The sequence below is a fragment of the Cylas formicarius genome, unplaced genomic scaffold, assembly GCF_029955315.1.
Source record: "Cylas formicarius isolate icCylForm1 unplaced genomic scaffold, icCylForm1.1 PGA_scaffold_2__14_contigs__length_35257938, whole genome shotgun sequence".
In the NCBI taxonomy this organism is placed as follows: Eukaryota; Metazoa; Arthropoda; class Insecta; order Coleoptera; family Brentidae; genus Cylas; species Cylas formicarius.
Genome location: NW_026844319.1, coordinates 12,313,687 through 12,332,906, shown reverse-complemented (window position 1 = coordinate 12,332,906; position 19,220 = coordinate 12,313,687). Strand labels below are relative to the sequence as shown.

At 34.9% G+C, this 19,220-nt stretch overlaps 1 protein-coding gene across 2 annotated transcripts in view; it reads right to left on the bottom strand.

Moving 5' to 3' along the window:
* Positions 1-19,220, bottom strand: part of LOC132697908 (hemicentin-1) — a 732,356-nt gene that overhangs the window by 212,344 nt on the left and 500,792 nt on the right. For both annotated transcript variants that reach the window (XM_060663662.1, XM_060663663.1), the window contains exons 5-6: positions 822-1,051; positions 631-760 (exon numbers count right to left, since the gene is read on the bottom strand). In XM_060663662.1, coding sequence (XP_060519645.1) covers positions 631-760; positions 822-1,051 — 360 coding nt within the window. The remainder of the gene's footprint in view (positions 1-630; positions 761-821; positions 1,052-19,220) is intronic.

The window sequence follows — 19,220 nt, the reverse complement described above, 5'->3', positions numbered from 1 at the left end:
AGTTCCCCTAGAGATCGGCATTTGGACATGAACTGTCCTCGGTCGCTATTGTCATTAACCATTTTTCATGGCCACTTACAACTGGCATTGAGGCAAAACTCGAGGCGTTTTGGTTTTTGTGTTAAGAATGGCAAATATCTAGACAAAGACATAGTAAAAGCCACGAACTTCACTTTTGCTTTAGACGTAACGTGCAGTTAGTAGACAACAGTAAGACAATGTTGGACTACATGATGCAGCAGTTACTCGAAACTTCCTCGAATAAGCTACTTACCATTAACTTAATATTAATAAAATATACATTTACAAGGTGCTTCAATTGCTCTGTATATATCAACGCCCGTACTTATCTTGGCGAAAAAGAGGTTGCGTCCATAGCCAAAAACATCATACTTGCACAGTCTTAGCAATTGTTCTTTTCGAGGAAAATGAATTTCGGCTTTTTATTTCTTTCTTGCGCTACTTTAAGCGGCAATTGATTGTTTCCTTAACTGATGCGCTGCCCTCTCCCATTTTCATTTTTCTTATCTGATTGATTAATACATATCTAAACAATGTGTCATATGCATGAAAATGAAAAATGGATTTTAACCTTGAAAGAAAACGAATCCCAAGGAACATTTAACTTACATTGAACATTGAGCAGCACTGATACATTCAGGGGTTTCTCCAACGCTATATGCCTCACAAAACATGTCAGGGTTGCGTTGTGATGCGCTCTGAGCACTTTTGCCAAGTGAGCGTCATTTCGAGCTCCAACCTGTAACAACAATATTGAAACCATTGAAGCATCGGAATAAGTGGAATATAACTGAACGAACCTTTTGGTCAACGGCCGTCTCCGTCAAGTTAAGTACCTCTAGGGGCACTTCAGGTGCATCGAGCAAAGCCAAGGAGCCCAATGTAAGCTCCCAAGTCAGAGAAGGCTTGGGGTTGCCCTCGTCGACTACACACGACACAGTTAAGTCGGCGTTCTCCTTGACGGGGATGAAGGGGTTGCCGGGATCCAGGATTCTGTTGTCAATCATGAGATAGGCCTTCTTTGGAGCGTCTGAAAACGAAGACATACGTGGTTAATCGAACCCCATTAGGCGGTAATAAATGGCTAAGTAAACCGCGTGCGGTGTTGGTAACGACTTGTGTCTGATGCATCCGATTCATGAGTCGGTAAATGCGGTTTACCACTCATATCATTTGCGGCAATTACACCTCAACGTCTTGAAGGTTATTGCCATATATTATTATCCGGCAATATTTTTTTCTAAAATATAAACATTCGCTTATTTGTTTTAAATTATGACAATAAAAAAAATCCAAAGTAGCCTAAAATAAAAATACATCTTTCATCTGTTTATACAAATTAGAACGCGTGATAATTTGAACTAGTCTACTTGCTATCTATCTTACAAGACACTAAGAAACTGCTTTGTGACATACTGGTTTTATCTCAATTTAATCATTGCAGCAGTGTTTTTATGAATCGCCTTAATAATATCGACAAGTTTCGTATAGTCCTGTCTTAGACTGATGTATGGTTTCCACGTTCATAATTTAAATCTTCGAAGGCGGGACCCCCTTATCGTACCGCAACATCGAAAAGAGCATTTTAAAGGGTCTTTTTCATACCAAATTGCATCATTACATAATAAGTATTTTTCTTTAATTGATCCTGCCGAGTCGTTGCTGGTGTTGAGGACGAAATTTAAAAAGTACCTTTATCGATAAACATATAACTTATTAGCAAGCAAGACTTCGCTTTCATTTTTTATTAATTTCATTACATTAATTATTTCTGTGCGTTATCTACTGCTATAGTTATTGTAAGTTAAATTCTGGGCTCGCGTAGCTAGATGTCTGAATTTATTAGCCCTATTAGCACATTGAAGACTGATTTATTGTTAAGTTTTGTACATGAAAAAAAAAATTAAACAAAACGCAACCAGTACAATATCATCGTATGTATCTCACAATAATAATGTGTTTATATATATATATATATATATATATATATATATATATATATATATATGTTATATCCGGAAATCCTATTGTCCATATGGGTTAAATGCCACCGACCTGCAAGAGTGCAACGATTGCCAAAACGTCGTGTCAACGATATGTCGCAACATCCGCAGCCGTCGACCCCGTCAACGTCAGCATAAATTTATTATAAATACCAATTTCTATTGTAAAACGTTGTCTGATAACATTCTCTCATCACGAGGTTATTATGTCCATTTTTAGTTTGATTTTAACGGTCTGATAACATTCTCTCATCACGAGGTTATTATGTCCATTTTTAGTTTGATTTTAACGGTCTGATAACATTCTCTGATCACGAGGTTATTATGTCCATTTTTACTTGTATTTTAACGGTCTAATAACATTCTCTCGTCACGAGGTTATTACGTCCAATTTCATTTTGATTTTAATTTTAATTTAAGGTTAATAAATATATTTTTTAAAAAGTTATTTTTGAAAAGTGAAATATAAAAATTGGCGCAGTCGTTGCTAGAACACGAGTATTCTAACTAGTGACGGCGGATTCCAATCCCTTAGACGGAAAGAAGAACCATCGCAGCCCAGTCGTGCCGGAACAAGGAACCTTCCATCACCGTTTCGAGAGGGAAGAATTCGGAGTAGGATCTGTTCACGTTGCTAGAACACGAGTATTCTAACTAGTGGCGGCAGATTCCGACCCCTAAATCTAGGGAACAACGAAGACAGCCCATCGTACCGGAACAAGGATAAACCCATCAACCGTCTCGAAAGGCAGCAATGAAAATAGTACTGTAAGTGTTAAGAATCGTTACGAATAATTTTATTTTTAATTTGCAACATTGTTGAATTTATTACGTTCGATTACCCAAGGTTGAAAATTACCTATTTATTGAATTTCCCAACGTAGAATCGTTCCGCGATAATTATTTTGATTAAATTTTAGTCTCCAAGTTTAACTTGGCAATATTTAAAACAAAAAATAATTGTGTTTGAACTTCTTATAAATTTATTTGCTTTTTCTTAAAACCTAAAATAATGGCAACTCAATCAGACAAACCTAGTACAATGCTGGAAGTTGAACCATATAAACTTTCGGAAATTTTCTGTATCGTACCTGAATTTGAGGGCGACCAAATCGTTTTAGGAAATTTTATAAACGCGTGTGATTGTGCTTATAATATGGCAACAACGCAACAAAAAATTCTTTTAGTGATTCACATTAAAAATAAGCTCCGCGGTAAAGCAGCTCAATTAATTAATTCTAGGAATCCTGATTCGTATCTAGAAATAAAGAAACTATTAACTCTACACTTTGGTGATTCTAGAGATTTACCTTCCCTAATTCATGACCTTCAACGTCTTAAACAATTGCCCAATGAATCAGCATTAACATTTTTCAATCGTCTTCAAGTCCTAAATGCGAAAATGCATTCATGTGTTCAAAAATCCACCACATTAGGATCCAAAGAGCAAAAGGATGCTCAGATGTCTTTAATTGAGACTATGACCCTTAATACACTTCTTACAGGCTTAGAACCTAGATTAGGTCAACTCATTCGTGCTAGTAATCCCACTTCACTTTTAGAAGCCCAAGCAAGGATTCGTCGAGAACTCCAACTCTCATATTTTGAAAATCAAAAATCTGTCAAATTAAATTCTCCTAAATCGCATTCTGCGAATATTAGAACCCCTCTTCAGCAACCCAAATGCACTTTGTGTAATAAAATTGGCCATACTTCAAATCAATGTAGAAGTACGCATCAGCATGTCAAACCAAATTTTTCGCAATATCCACAGCGACCTTCTAATTGGTTCCAACAAAGCAACATTAGCAACAACTCGAATCAAATACCGATGAAATCTTCAAACTCTTATCCTAAGCCACATTTTATGAATCCAAACCCGCAGCGAACTCATCATGTAAACTCAAACCCGATCTACATCGACGGTTATTCCGGAAATTCCCAGGAATTTTCACATGAAAATTACACTCTTCAAGAAGATAATGAACTTCAAAATCATTATTCTAACCATCCAGAAAACTGCGAACCAGAGCAGGATTTTCAAGAAAGCCCTTACGATATCCCACCAGACGAAATGTCTCCAGACCCGATTTTCGAAATCAATTCCCAAATTCAAACCCTGAATTTAGACAACATGAATCCCAATCTAAACTTTCCAGAACAGAACTTCTGTTAAACCCTCTTCTTACGGTAAATTCTAAAAATTTATACTATATTTTTGACGCTACGCAAAAATTCAAAATATTAATAGATACAGGCGCAGGTATTTCTATCTTTAAATATGAAACCGCTGAAAATTACAGAACACGAGTTAAGGAAAATATTACCATCCAAGGTATAACAAATCAAACACTTTCTATTAAAGAATCCACACTTATTCCATTCACCGATAACGACAAACATAAAGTCTATCTTTACGATCTTGATATCGAATTTGACGGAATTCTCGGTTTAGATTTTCTTGATCGCTACCAATGTATAATCGATTTAAAGTCCAAAAAACTTATAACGAATTTCAAAACAATGCCTTTGCATAAAGTAGGACACGAATCTGTTCTTCCCCAAATTTGTAAAAAACCTGAACAAAATATTCAAAATCGAATTTCAATCGAACCTAGGACCGAAAGAATTTTCAAATTAAAATGTAGTTTAACAAACACAGACGCTATTCTCCACTCTCAAGAATGTGAAAAAGTTAGGTTACCTAATGCTTTAGTTAAAGTAAATAACAAAGGTGAATTTTTTACTACTGTTATTAACGCTAATACAATCCCAAAAACTATAGATTTTTCAAATTTATCTATCGAACCTTTTAATACAAATCCTAACGAAAAAGAAATAAATAATATTTTCAATTTAAATCCTCAACCTGTTGATAGGCGCGGTATAATTCAATCCCAGTTACGCACCGATCATTTAAACGAAGAAGAAAAAGAATTAATAACTCAATTATGTCTTGATTTTTCTGATATATTCTATTTAGAAGGATATCATTTAAGTTTTACTAATGAAATTAAACATACTATTGAAACGAACAACGCCAGACCGATTTTTACCAAATCATATAGGTACCCACATGTCCACAAACAAGAAGTAAAGTCACAAATCAACAAAATGCTCGAACAAGGAATCATTCGACCTTCCACTTCTCCATGGTCTCCCCCTGTTTGGGTTGTCCCAAAAAAATTAGACGCTTCTATGAAACAAAAATGGCGCGTAGTCATCGACTATCGCAAACTAAATGAAGTCTCTGTCGACGATAAATACCCTCTTCCCAATATTTCCGATCTCTTAGACCAGTTAGGCAGATGTAAATATTTCACTACTTTGGACCTAGCCTCTGGGTTTCACCAAATTCAAATTGATCCCAAGGACGTTGCTAAAACTGCATTTTCAGTTGAAAATGGTCATTTTGAATTTCTCCGTTTACCCTTCGGACTAAAAAATTATCCATCCACTTTCCAACGTGTCATGGACAACATTCTCTTAGGTCTTCAAAACGAACGATGTCTCGTTTACATGGACGATATTATCGTTTATTCCGCTACCATACACGAACATATACAAAGGTTAACTGATGTCTTCAAACGCCTTCGTGGTGCAAACCTCAAACTCCAACCTGACAAGTGTGAATTTCTTCGAAAGGAAGTAGCTTATTTAGGGCATCTGGTGACCCCAGATGGAGTCAAACCCAACCCTGAGAAAATAGACGCTATTCAAAAAATTTCAGAACCAAAATCACCAAAAGACATTAAATCCTTCCTTGGTTTAGCCGGTTCCTACCGACGTTTTATCCCCAATTTCGCTAAGATTTCAAAACCTTTAACTAGACTTCTCCAAAAAGACCCACTCTTCGTATTCAATCCAGAATGCAAAAATTCATTTAATGAGCTTAAAAACGCTCTAATACGTGACCCAATACTCATTTATCCAAATTTCGAGGAAACTTTTGTCCTAACCACCGATGCCAGTGCATTTGCCATTGGTGCAGTTCTTTCACAAGGTCCAATTGGAAAAGACCGTCCCATAGCATATGCCTCTAGAACTCTATGTAGTGCAGAGACGAAATATTCAACTATAGAACGGGAACTTCTCGCCATAGTATGGGCAGTTAAACACTTCTGCCCTTATCTGTTCGGGAGAAAATTTACTCTCGTTACTGATCATCGTCCTTTAACTTGGCTATTTTCGATAAATGATCCTGGTAGTCGTTTAGCTCGATGGCGTCTTAAGCTTGAAGAATACGACTATACGTGACTATGTGTCGATCTCCAAAAGAAAATTGTTATCCTTGCATCTAATAACGATGACATTCACAACCGACCATCCACAAGTAAAGAAGAAATCGTTCACGATGACAATTCTAATAATTCAGATATCGAAGACGACACAGCGGAAGTTACAGAAGAATACAACAACTTCGCATACCTTCACAAAACCACATCCCTTATAGATTATTCCAAAATAGAAACCTCTAATTCGCAACTTCTCGACAAAAACCACAAAGATATTGTCACTTTCTTTTGGCAATCAAAACTTGATGATTTGCATAATAAAATAATGGACGATATTTTTGAAGAAGATATAAATTTTACGTTTAACAAAATTAACATTTTTTCTAGCAAAACCGTCAAAGGCAGGAAATATTATATAATCCCTCTTCCATATGACAATGAAACTGTAGTTCAACATTTATTCTATATTTTATTCACAGCTAAAAATGACTTTGATCTTTCAAAACTGTATTGTATTGAAAATAATTTACAACTTCCAATATTAGAAGTATTCTCCTTTATATTTTCCGAAAAAGATATAAAACTAAGAATCTGCCAAGATATAGTTCGAACTCCCGATCAAGACGAAATCCCTATCATTTTAGACCAATACCATTCAGGAAAAAATAATTTACATCGCGGAATCAACGAAACAGTTAAGCGCATAAAGCAAAAATACAATTGGCCAACCTTGACCAAAGATGTCGAAAACTATATTAGGAAGTGCGAAATATGTCAAAAAGTCAAGATCTATCGTAAAAACCTCAACACACCATTAGTTATCACAGAAACTCCTAAAACTCCTTTTGAGCGCATTAACATCGATATTTTCGAATTCCCAGTTCGTAATTACGCCCTTACCATAAGAGACGAACTCACAAAATTCACCCAGGCATATCCAATAAAAGACAAAAAAGCTTCTACAATCGTTACTACCCTTCTTCTCTACTTCCAACATTTTGGAACTCCTCTTAGAATACATTGTGACCATGGCCGGGAATTTGATAACTCCCTCGTCAAAGATCTTTGTCTTTTGTACGATATAAAGTTAACTTTCTCCAGCGTTAGCCACCCACAATCTAATGGATCACTAGAAAGATTCCATGCCACGCTCACAGAAATGATCCGAGCTCATAAAGCCGAAAATCCAAAAGAACACCCCTTTCATGCTCTTCCATACGCAATAATCTGCTACAACAACACAAAGAATAAAACGCATGGTTTTTCCCCTTATGAACTAATATTTGGGCACACTTCTAGTAGGCCTCCAGAAATTCTGTATAATGAAGAACAACTCATCACCAAATACATCCGAGACCTAAATAATCGCATGCAGCATTATTACAGAGTCGCGCGTACCCGCACTGATCAACAAAAACAAAAATCCAAAGTAAGATTTGATCAAGCAATCTCTAGAAATATGACTAAATATAATGTAGGAGATAAAGTTTATGTTAAGGAAACTCAAATTAGCGATAAAGCTCAGAATAAATTTAACGGTCTGTATGAAATTCTTGAAGTATTTGAAACTTCAGCCACTGTCAAAAATTTAACTACCGAACAAGTTTCAAAATTCAATTTTGACAAGTTTAAACCTTATTACGATTAAATTAAATTTCTTTCAAGATTTTGGGACTGATCTCTACGGTCGCACCCCAAATCCTCATTACTCCAGTAAATAATACAGTAGGCATCTTATACCATGAAGAAAGTAGTCTAAAAGTATCCAACAACAAATGGAAACTGCTAGTTTATAAAAAAAACTAAAACCTCTGCGAGAAACCATACGACATAATAACAAAATACTTTCCTCTCTCACAAAAAATGTTAGACGATTCTTTTCCTCGTACGACAGCCTTCAAAACAAGTATCCAAACTCATTTTAGTCTTCTAACTATAATTGCTGACTCAGTCGAAGAGAAATTTTCAGAAATTACTATCAACACTGAAAATTTTAATTTTAGAACTAAACGCGGTTTAATTAACGGTGTAAGAACTATTTTTAAATTAATTACCGGAAACCTAGACTCTACAGACGGCGAATACTTTAATGAATGTATAAATAAAGTAACAAAATCTTTTAATTCTACAATTTAAACTCTCCGAATCGACGAAGAAACTTTTAATCAAGATCTAACTCAAATTTAAAAATCTCTCTATGATATTTCGGACACCGTAGCATTTTACGAATGTCAAATTAAAACACTTAATCTTTGCGAAAGCTTTACGGAAGGTTATGTATACCTAGAGTCTTACCTCAGCGATATATTAAACGCAATCACGTTGACACGAATCAAAGTTTTACATTGCTCTATTATTTACCCACGAGATTTAGTCATTTCTCTTCAGGAAATTTCAAAATCCCTGACAAAAAAAAAATAATTTATCACTACCACCCTATACTTCGAGCATTGTAAAGTACGTAGATATTATGGAGCTAGAAGCATTTCAAACTGAAAATAAAATTGTTTTTGTACCAAGAATTCCCTTAATAGAACCTGAAATATACACATTGTATCGTGTTTTACCTATTCCAATTTTGGACAATCGAACACGTTTATTTCATATAATTGCAACAATAATAAAATATATTGCGCGTGATGACGATTCTTTACTCTATGTAATACCTGAAGATCTAAAAAGCTGCAAACAAATTCGAGTGCATTTATTGGAAGCTCCAGAGTACGAGCTAAACACTGTGTCGAAGAATATAAGAACGTGACCTACAAGAGCCACGCCGTTAAGATTCCATATGATTGCTGTTCTCAAATTCCAGTTTCAACCCCCAGAGTTGAAACCCCTGAAACTAATACTTTGCTGTTTCATTTACAAATGCCTGAGAAAGAAACCGACAATACTCAGCATCGCCGATGGTAACGATCCCCAACAACCTCCGAAGCCAAGTCGAAGACCCCTGCTCCCGATGCAACTCAAATCACTAACTCCGAAAAGACGGACTAGCATCCACCCAGAAGTAACTACCCGAGAAGCTACGCTTTAATTAGTCTACGAAAAGCTGCAGCTAGGCTCCACCTTTTCACTAAATGGGGGAGCTGTTATATCCGAAAATCCTATTGTCCATATGGGTTAAATGCCACCGACCTGCAAGAGTGCAACGATTGCGAAAACGTCGTGTCAACGATATGTCGCAACATCCGCAGCCGTCAACCCCGTCAACGTCAGCATAAATTTATTATAAATACCAATTTCTATTGTAAAACGTTGTCTGATAACATTCTCTCATCACGAGGTTATGTCCATTTTTAGTTTGATTTTAACGGTCTGATAACATTCTCTCATCACGAGGTTATTATGTTCATTTTTACTTGTATTTTAACGGTCTAATAACATTCTCTCGTCACGAGGTTATTACGTCCAATTTCATTTTGATTTTAATTTTAATTTAAGGTTAATAAATATATTTTTTAAAAAGTTATTTTTGAAAAGTGAAATATAATATATATATATATATATATATATATATATATATATATATATATATATATATATATATATATATATATGATGACACTATATTCCGGGATATCATCCGTTCGCTTATTGAACTCAGACTGGAATCTTGCAGACGTTTCGCCAAAATCTCCAATGCTCGCGCTCCGAAAACACTTCGAACACAAACTAAACTGCGCACCAAAATTAAAGCCTAATCTTAGAAATTCAATTTTTTATAACAAATGTTTTTTCTTGTCCTTATAGCTTTTTTTTCGTCTTTCGTCATAAACAATGTTTTTTTAAAATTTTCTACCAACAAAAAAATTATAAAATATATAAATTGAGATACCCATACTTCCGCCTTTAAAATCGATTTTGTAATTAATTGATTTTTTATTTTTTTGGATTTCTATACTTTGATAAAGTTCTCTTTTTTTGGTGTTACGTTCTGTTAGTAGGACTTTAACTTTTCGAAAATTAAAAGTGTGATTGGTGTTGTCGCGATGTACAATAGGACAAACAAGCCAGTATTCAAAACATAGAATCAACGCACATAAGAATGACAAAAAAAATAAAACTGCTCTTCATACCCGGTGGGGCAGTTTTGTTGATCAATTCGTACCTCCAGGTACTTCAAAAGTCGACTGCGAAAACTGCCCCACTGCCAAAACAATTTCAATTACTTTTAATTGAGATTTGTAGAAATTCGAGGTCACCGAGATCAAATAACGATCCTAATTATGGGTCGAGTCCCTATAAACGCCAGAGGCGGAAATATGGGTATCTCAATTTATTTATTTTGTAAATTTTTTTGTTGGCAGAAAATTTTAACAAAACATTGTTTATGGTATTTTAATTATTCATAAATTGAAGTAAAAAGACGAAAAAAATAAGCTAGAAGGACAAGAAAAAACATTTCATATAAAAAAATCAATTTCTAAGATTAGGCTTTAATTTTACGCAATTTAGTTTATAAAAACATTCAAATCCATGTTCTCGTAGTAACCTCAAATTTTTTCACCACTGAAACATTACCAAACCTTCTTTTAAAAATCACTCTTCGCTTCCAATGAGGACAATTTTTAGTATCTGCCCTCTTTCTGCCACCTTAATACTAAAGAACGATATAACCAACATTAATCGACGTGTTACTTCTGCGCTCTCCGATAATGCTCTATACGTCCCAAGTATTTTCATCACTTGCAGACAATTTCATAGATTCCCAGTAAAAATTTTCTGCGCTTATGCTTTCCCCAGGCAAGATCTATATTTTTTAAAGTCGTCGATAGAAGATTTTCTTATCAATGGCCGAGCTGTATTAAAATCTAATCAAGGTTGAGTATTTGTTTTTTTTTTCACCTATGCCCATGGTCGATACCGACATTGAGTGGAACTGGATGAAACTTCCCATTTTATAACTCGACACTTCTCTGAAAAGTGTAAACTGTAAACATTTGGCAAAGAACTTTCTTGGAAACTACGTATAAAATATCTGGCATATCTTTATCGTCGCTTTGAAAACATTTGCAACAGTTTATACTCCAAGAAGCGAAAACACACAAAAGTTTATGCGCTTAATTGACCGCATTCAGATTTTGCTATCGATTTTTCCTCGTTATAGGAACGGTTATACGTTCATTAACGTTAACGAGGGTGTACATTGCGCAGCGAATCCTCGAGTCTGAATGGGCTTTTTAAAAGAAAACCAGTTTCAACAGTAACCGTCGTTTTTACCGTTTCTGGCAGTGCGCGAAATGCGCCGTTAACGTTGTCGAATATTGCAAAGTCGGGATCTACAACGTAATAATTGTTTATTGTTACGACAGTTGTTGCCGGACTTCGACACTACTGCGCAACATTCGAGGGAAGAAGAAATTGCACAACGTTTACTGGAGGAATCTTTTATTACGACCGCTTCGTGTTTTTGCAACTCAACCACAGCAATTATTGTTGAAAGCACGAACGTCCAACTAAAGGAGGGAGCACACGTATAATGTTGTGGGCGGAGGAGTAAATTTTGTTTGTGTGCTAATGGTAATTGTGGTAAAGTTCAGCACGCGAAAAAAAAGTCAAACGAAACACTCACGACGCTATAAAGAAAGGGTGGCAAAATTCTTTATCGAACTGCATGATGTACCTCCATCCAGAGAAAAAGAATTTTCATTTTACACTGTAGGAAGGTTGGGTGCCTCGCTACTTTCAGCAAAAAATATAAAAGACTGCTAATTAGACTATCATAAGAACATAACAAGTGAAGTTTTTGAAAATTGGGAAGAAAATTCTTTTCTTCCAAAGATCCCACCACGCAGCATAATAGTTTATAATGCGAGTCACCACAGCAAAAAAATGACCAATGGTCAGCAGCAAAAACGAGGTATTGCAAGATTTTCTTAGTCAGCATGATCTTTGTAATGAAGATATATAAACAAAAAAACACAACTAATTGAAGTTATTAGAACCAAATCACATGATTAAAATTATTTCGTAGACAAAAATGTGAATTAATACCAGAGACATGGAAAATAATAAGATCATAATCCAAATTTAAGTTATTTATTCGGAGATGAATAATATCAACCATGATAAAGGACCGGGACCAGATAAGGTTCGCCCTCTACATCTCAAAACCTTATGAAAATCCAAATATCAAATATCTGATATTTTCAATAAATTTTCTTTCTTCTTCCAATCTGGCTCCATTCTGTCACTTTGTTGATCCATCTGTTCCTCGCTCTTCTAACATGTCCGTACCATAGGAGCCTTTTGGTTTCTATGTGATGTGTTACATCGTTTTGCACCCCCATTTTTCTTCTGATTTCTTCACTTGTAAAGCGGTCTCTTCTAGTGTGTCTACAGCATCTTCTCCAATACGTCATTTCGGCATTAGGATGTTTCTTTTATTATTTTTATTTATTACCCACACTTCTACTGCATGTGTCATTATACTCCTTACAATTGTATCATATTCGTTTTTTTCTTGAGGTTCTTGTCCCATATAACTGAATAGAGTTGTTTGTTCCTTTTATTTAGATGGTGTCCTCTATTGGCAAATGGACGGCATTCTCTTCCGTCGTTGTCATATACGTTGTCTTCTTCAAGTTTATTTCCAATCCCGCCTTCTCATATTCTTCCTTTAAATCCCTGACCATGTAGTTGAAGTCATTCCTTATAGGGACTCCCATTCCTTCGCATTTACGTTTTCAGTGTTGGTGAAGTTGGTCATCCTTGTATTAGCCCCTTTGACGTTGTGAAACTACTGACTGTCCTGTTTCCAACATTTAACAATATAGTTTTTATGCCAGTTTTTTTATCGCCTTTATCAGTGTTTTTGGTATATCTAATTTTGCCGTAGCCTTTTTCAAGGCAATGAATCTAATGTATGTCTCTTCTTCGCCTTTTTCTTCTCCATTGACTGTTGAATTGTATATATATATATCACCTAAGCATGATCTCTTTGCTCTAAAACCTGCTGGCTTTTCTCCGATTTTTGCGTCTAGGCTCTGTTCCAATTTGTTCCTTAATATTCGGCTTGGTATGAAACTTATGATGTTAGTTGAGCTTCCTTCCACCCGTCTGTTTTTTTCTTCTTCTTGTAGTGTTGTTCCTATTTTTAGTTTTCTATGTATGGTAGATACGTCATTTCTTTTATATTTGATCTTAGTGATTTTATCACTCTCCGCATTAACTAATGCCTAAAAAAGCTATGTCCAACGTATCATTTAAATACTTTCGCATAAATGGTAAAATTTTATCTGTTTATTGTAGTCAAATGTCAATATGTTTACCATGTTAATTTCAAATAAAATGTTGATCTAATTTCCTTCCAAAGAAGGAAGTCTTAGAACGAAATCTGTTAACTGTACTTGTTATTCGCAACAAATTCTGAAGTATGATTATCCATTTCTAGTGCTTCACAACATCATATTTTTTGCTACTTTTTGTTATATTGGTACCTTTCAATATTTTGCTGCCAATTTCACAAATTAGTTATCTCCATATTATAAATAAATGTGGATAAAAATGCGTTCACTTCCTTACCAATGGAAGTCGACCAGGTGGTCGAGAAATACAATAAATTTAAAATAAATTTTGGCGTCGTTGATATTATATAATTATCAAACTTTAACAGTTACGATTTTAAATACCGACTACTTTTTACAAAACTTCTGGATTCCTCCTGCGTCGGTTTTTGCTGAGTCAAACTGTTTCGCAATTACAGTAGCCTGTGAAAGTTTCTTTGAAAAATTAAATACTGTCTGTTGCAATTAAAAACAATGACCAACAAATTAAAGTGCGATTTCATTTCAATGATTACGGAAATTGCAGAAATTCTTTTTTTTTTCTTTCGAAAATGGTCAAGGAAAAACTGTCAAAAACTTAAACAAAATAGAAAATTAGATTTAGTGGGCGAAATCTTGCGCTGTAGCCGTGTATATCATTAATAACGCGGGTTCTACAGCTAGTTGAATATTTCAAAAACGAGGAAAAAGGGTTAATGACAAGACTGGGTTTTTCACGCAATCCCTTTATTTTTTAATAATTTAATTTTCAATTTTTGAAATGAAGGTAAGTTTCAAGTGTACTTCTTTTTTAAAATATTTTTCTACTCCATTCTGTAAAATACCTAATTATGCACTGATCTAGCATTCGGGAAGCGTGACTTTATGAGTTTATTGTCTCACGGATTCCAGCCACTTCGAACATTTCCGCGATATTACCGCACGGGTTTGGGAGCAATCGGATGTTTGAAGTGAATGTATTCGTGTCATTTTGCAAAAGTATACCCAAAAACTAACGGTCACCGAAAAAGTATAGTATGCAACACGTTTGGTAAACTTTTTTTTCTACTCCCGTCTGTAAAATATCGAACTGCCCACTGGTCTAGCGTGTTGGAAGCGTCACTTTACCACGTCAGTTTCGTTTTCCACGGATTCGAGCCACTTCAGACATTTCCGAGATTTTATCGGACAGGTTTGGGAGAAATCGAATGTTTTCGGAGACATTTTTCACGCCTTGAATTTTGACGTTTGTCAATTCTGACGGTCATGTCAGTAAATTTATTCGTGTTGTTTTGCAAAAATGTATCCAAAATCTAACGGTCGTAGAAAAAGTATAGTATGCAAAACGTTCGATAAACTTTCTAAGTCACTCGTTTATTAAACCTTCGCTCCGCTCGTTTGCCACATTTGTTGTACGTCTAACGGTTTTTGAAGTATAAAATATTAAAAAAGAGACTTAAGTTGACGTTATTGTTATCGAATATTTTAGAAGATATTTCCCACGCCTTAAATTGTTACGTTTGTCAATTCTGATTGTCATGTCAGTCAATGTATTCATGCTGTTTTGCGAAAATGTACCTAAAAACTAACGGTCGTAGAAAAAATATAATATGCAACACGTTGGGTAAACTCTTTAAGTCACTCGTTTATTAAACACTCGCTCCGCTCGTGTCAAATTAACCGCACTTGTTGCATAATATACTGTAAGTCACTGGTTTATTAAAAACTCGCTCCGCTCATGGCAAATAAACTAGGACATTTCCGGGATATAACCGCACGGGTTTAGGAGCAATCGGATGTTTTTATAGATTTTTTCTACTCCCCTCTATAAAATACCTAATTACACACCGATCTAGCGTGTTGGAAGCGTCACTTTACCACGTCAGTTTCGTTTTCCACGGATCCGAGCCACTTCAGATATTTCCGTGTTTGGGAAAAATCGAATATTTTCGGAGACATTTTTCACGCCTTGAATTTTGACGTTTGTCAATTCTGACGGTCATGTCAGTGAATGTATTCGTGTTGTTTTGGAAAATTGCACCCAAAACCTCATAGTCGTAGAAAAAATATAGTAGACGTTCAGTAAACTTTTTAACTCACTCGTTTATTTTAAATACTCGCTCCGCTTGTGTCAAATAAACTTGTGACTCAAATACCGTTTACCGCTCTTGTTGCATAATATACTATTATCTCACGGATCGAATTTTGGCGTTTGTCAATTCTAACGGTCATGTCAGTGAATGTATTAGTGTTGTTTTGGGAAAATGCACCCAAAAACTCATGGTCGTAGAAAAAATATAGTATGCAACACGTTCGGTAAGTTTTTTAACTCACTCGTTTATTTTAAACACTCGCTCCGCTTGTGTCAAATAAACTTGTGACTCAAATGCCGTTTACCGGCTTAATTTTGGACAACCTGTATTAAAGTGAACAACAAAAATGTAAACCTACCACCATTTTTTAACATTTTGTAAAATACAATTTTTAAAAACCACAAAAATATATTTTTAAAATTAGTTAAGCTGGAGGTAAAATTTTTGTTTATGGTTAGATATTTCAAAAATGGTTAGACATAGATATAGGACATTATATATGAAATATGTTTAGAATTTCACACAGAATCTCAAAATATATTAATATTCAGGGTGTCCTATTTACGTTAACCCAAAAAATTGAAAGGCGTTTCTAAATAACATCTCAATAAACTTTCGATAAACGGGTTGGGTGAAAAATCCTATATAGTAAACAAAAAAAGAAACACACAAACCACATTGAAACTAAAAATAGTTGGGTATCCTGCATGTGTGTTTGTCAGCGTTTAGTCATAAAATAATGTAAGCAATTGTCTTTTTACTTAATGTTAAGGAACACACTCGATAATAGAAACGTTGTTCCCCAGATCCGAGAGAAGCATTTTTATTTCCATCCAATTTAATGCGGGTTTAATTATCGGCGTCCAGACTTCGTCCGATTCTCGTAGCATCCCCCCACAATAATTTAAAACTAAAAGTTCCTGGGAGTCTCGTAGCACGGATGGGTTTCCGATTTGCCGAACCGAAAGAGTGAATCATAAACTGTTCATGCGAAATAAACACATCTTTGAAATATGAACCGAAAGTTTCACTGAAATTGCTTCGTAGCGGGAGATAAAATGAACGAAAAGTTATGCTTGTTGTTTTTTTCCCGATTCAATCAAATAACGCCGAAGCAATAAAGAGGTTCAGACTGCCAATTGATTTTACTTAACAACACTGCGAGATGAAATGACAGCAATGAGAAACATGTTTATTTACATCGGAATAATGAACGCGTTGGTTGGCGAAAACGTATTTTAATATCATGTATCAAGTCTGTTTTTTCGACTGATTAATGCATTGTTCGATTTTAATCTCTTAGGTTATATTCTCCTGTAAGCAGTACGCAAACCATCGACTTTTATATATCGTACATTTAATGAAATGAAAATAATGCCATACCAGATATTATGGAATACGACAAGCTAGTCATTAATCTGACGGTATTAATATTCCTACTATTAAGCTCTTTCTGCAATTTTTATTCGAATACTATACTCATCATAAACTTTTGCCAACAAAAATTTCCTAGTGAATAGAAGAAGAAACAAATTTAATATATTTCCTCAAAATCAATCGGGATTTAGACCTAATTGTAGCTGTTGCAACACCTTTTAAATATTAGTGATGATATTTTTAGGATCCGACACAACGGCAAGTTGACCGTGTTAGTTTTGTTGGATTATTCTAAAACGTTCAACACAATTAATCGTTGCTCCGTAATTCTCTATTTATATATCACAATGCACAGATGTCTCTTTTTAATCAATGAAGCCAATCAGGCTGTCTTTGCGTGCGACCTTTATAAGCTCACAGTATTTTCCAAAAATCGTTGCCTCAAACTCAATGCTGTACAGCAATAGTAGTAGAAAAAGAGACAGAATAAAGTTTTTACAAACCTTCAATAATGTAGTAAATTTTATCTCAAATGACATATTGTGATGTTGTCTATGGCCAGTTTACATTTTTTAATAATTAAACAAGGTCTATACACGATATCATAGCAATTAAAACTGCAGAAAATAAGCGAATAACGCAGCGTCCTTCTAAGATCAAAATTAAATACATTAAGGGAGTTAATTTGAAAATTGATTTCCTAACCAAAGTCCCACACTTTCTGCTACATTACAAAAATCTAATTTGATATTGTTTATTCAAAGACTATTGCTACTATTACTACTCCTTTTACAATAGCAAAGTCTGATATTAATCGGGATTTAGAAGCACAGAGTGAGCCCTAAAAACTTCAAAAATAGCGTTTAGGTCTGTTTTCATAAGATTACAGTTTTCTATCCATTTATTGACTGGAAATGACAAAAACAACTGAGTGTCATCTACGTGCAATTGCATGAAGAAATACTCAAATGCCCGCTCAGAAACGTTGTGTAAATTGTATACAATAAGGTTCCTAATATGGAACATTGCCGAACTCCAGAGCGAGAAGTTGGGACAGAAGATGTGTGATCGTCAATCGATAATTCTGATGACGTTTGAACAAATAGTTATGGAAAAATCGCACTGCCGCAGTCCCGTTTCATGGTTGAGCGCATCAAAAGCTTTAGAATAGTCGCCCGTTATCATTCCTGAATCGAGTTTTAAGATGTAATCAGTGACATTAAGAAGTTTTGTTACGCAACTGTCTCAGAATCCACGCTGAGTGTCGGGAAGACCGTTATTCCTTTCAATACTTTCGACGGTACTGGCATGATACTAATATGTCTTAAACCTCTAAAATCTGCTATACTGGTAGTTTTAGGTACAGAGATGACATGAGCAATTTTTTATTGTCTAAGATATTCAGGGTGTTTAATATAGTAATTTGTTGTAGGACTAAAATACCTTAACAAGTGTTGGCAGCACATCAGAATGAACTGAACAAATATCTCCCACTCTCAACCTCATCTTAAACGGACTGCAACAAACCACCATAATATTGAACACCCCATTGTTGAATCGCAGACTATAAAAGGAAGAACTGAAGTAATCATTAATTTTATTAGCATTTTTCAAAGATTCGGATATTTCGGCTTTATCGTATTGCTGTATACCTCCAGATTTATCGGTACATTCCAGGAATCGTTTTTGATTCCTGGAATATATTGATTGGTTGATATATTGATTTATTGCGCATTGCTGAATACTGCATAAAATAATCTTGTCTTTTAGTTGTTTCCTATTTTTTCAATAGAATATTGTATTGTAAGAATCTTAATAAGGTCTTTATCCACGTCTTATGCTTCTTTTTAAATACAATTTTTACTTACTTTTTTTATACTTTGCCAAAAATTATAAATTGGCGTTAAAGACAAGTTGCTTTCTGTTGTTTTCAAAACAGTATTGGCGTAATTTATTTGACGATTTGCATTCAGTTTTTGATTTTGTGTCCAAGGGGGTCCAAAATTTACTATTCACATATTCAAAGCTGCAAGTGTATTTTCGACTTTAAATTAATTTCCATAGAAAAATTGGCATAACTAAAAACCAATATGACTAAAGTGGACAATATAAAATGAAGGTAATTATTTTTAATCTTGACTTTTCAGCACATTGGCAGTTTTAGTAAGAGAGGGGATATCTAATTCTTTGAGTCACGGTATCTTCTAAACCCCTTATCCG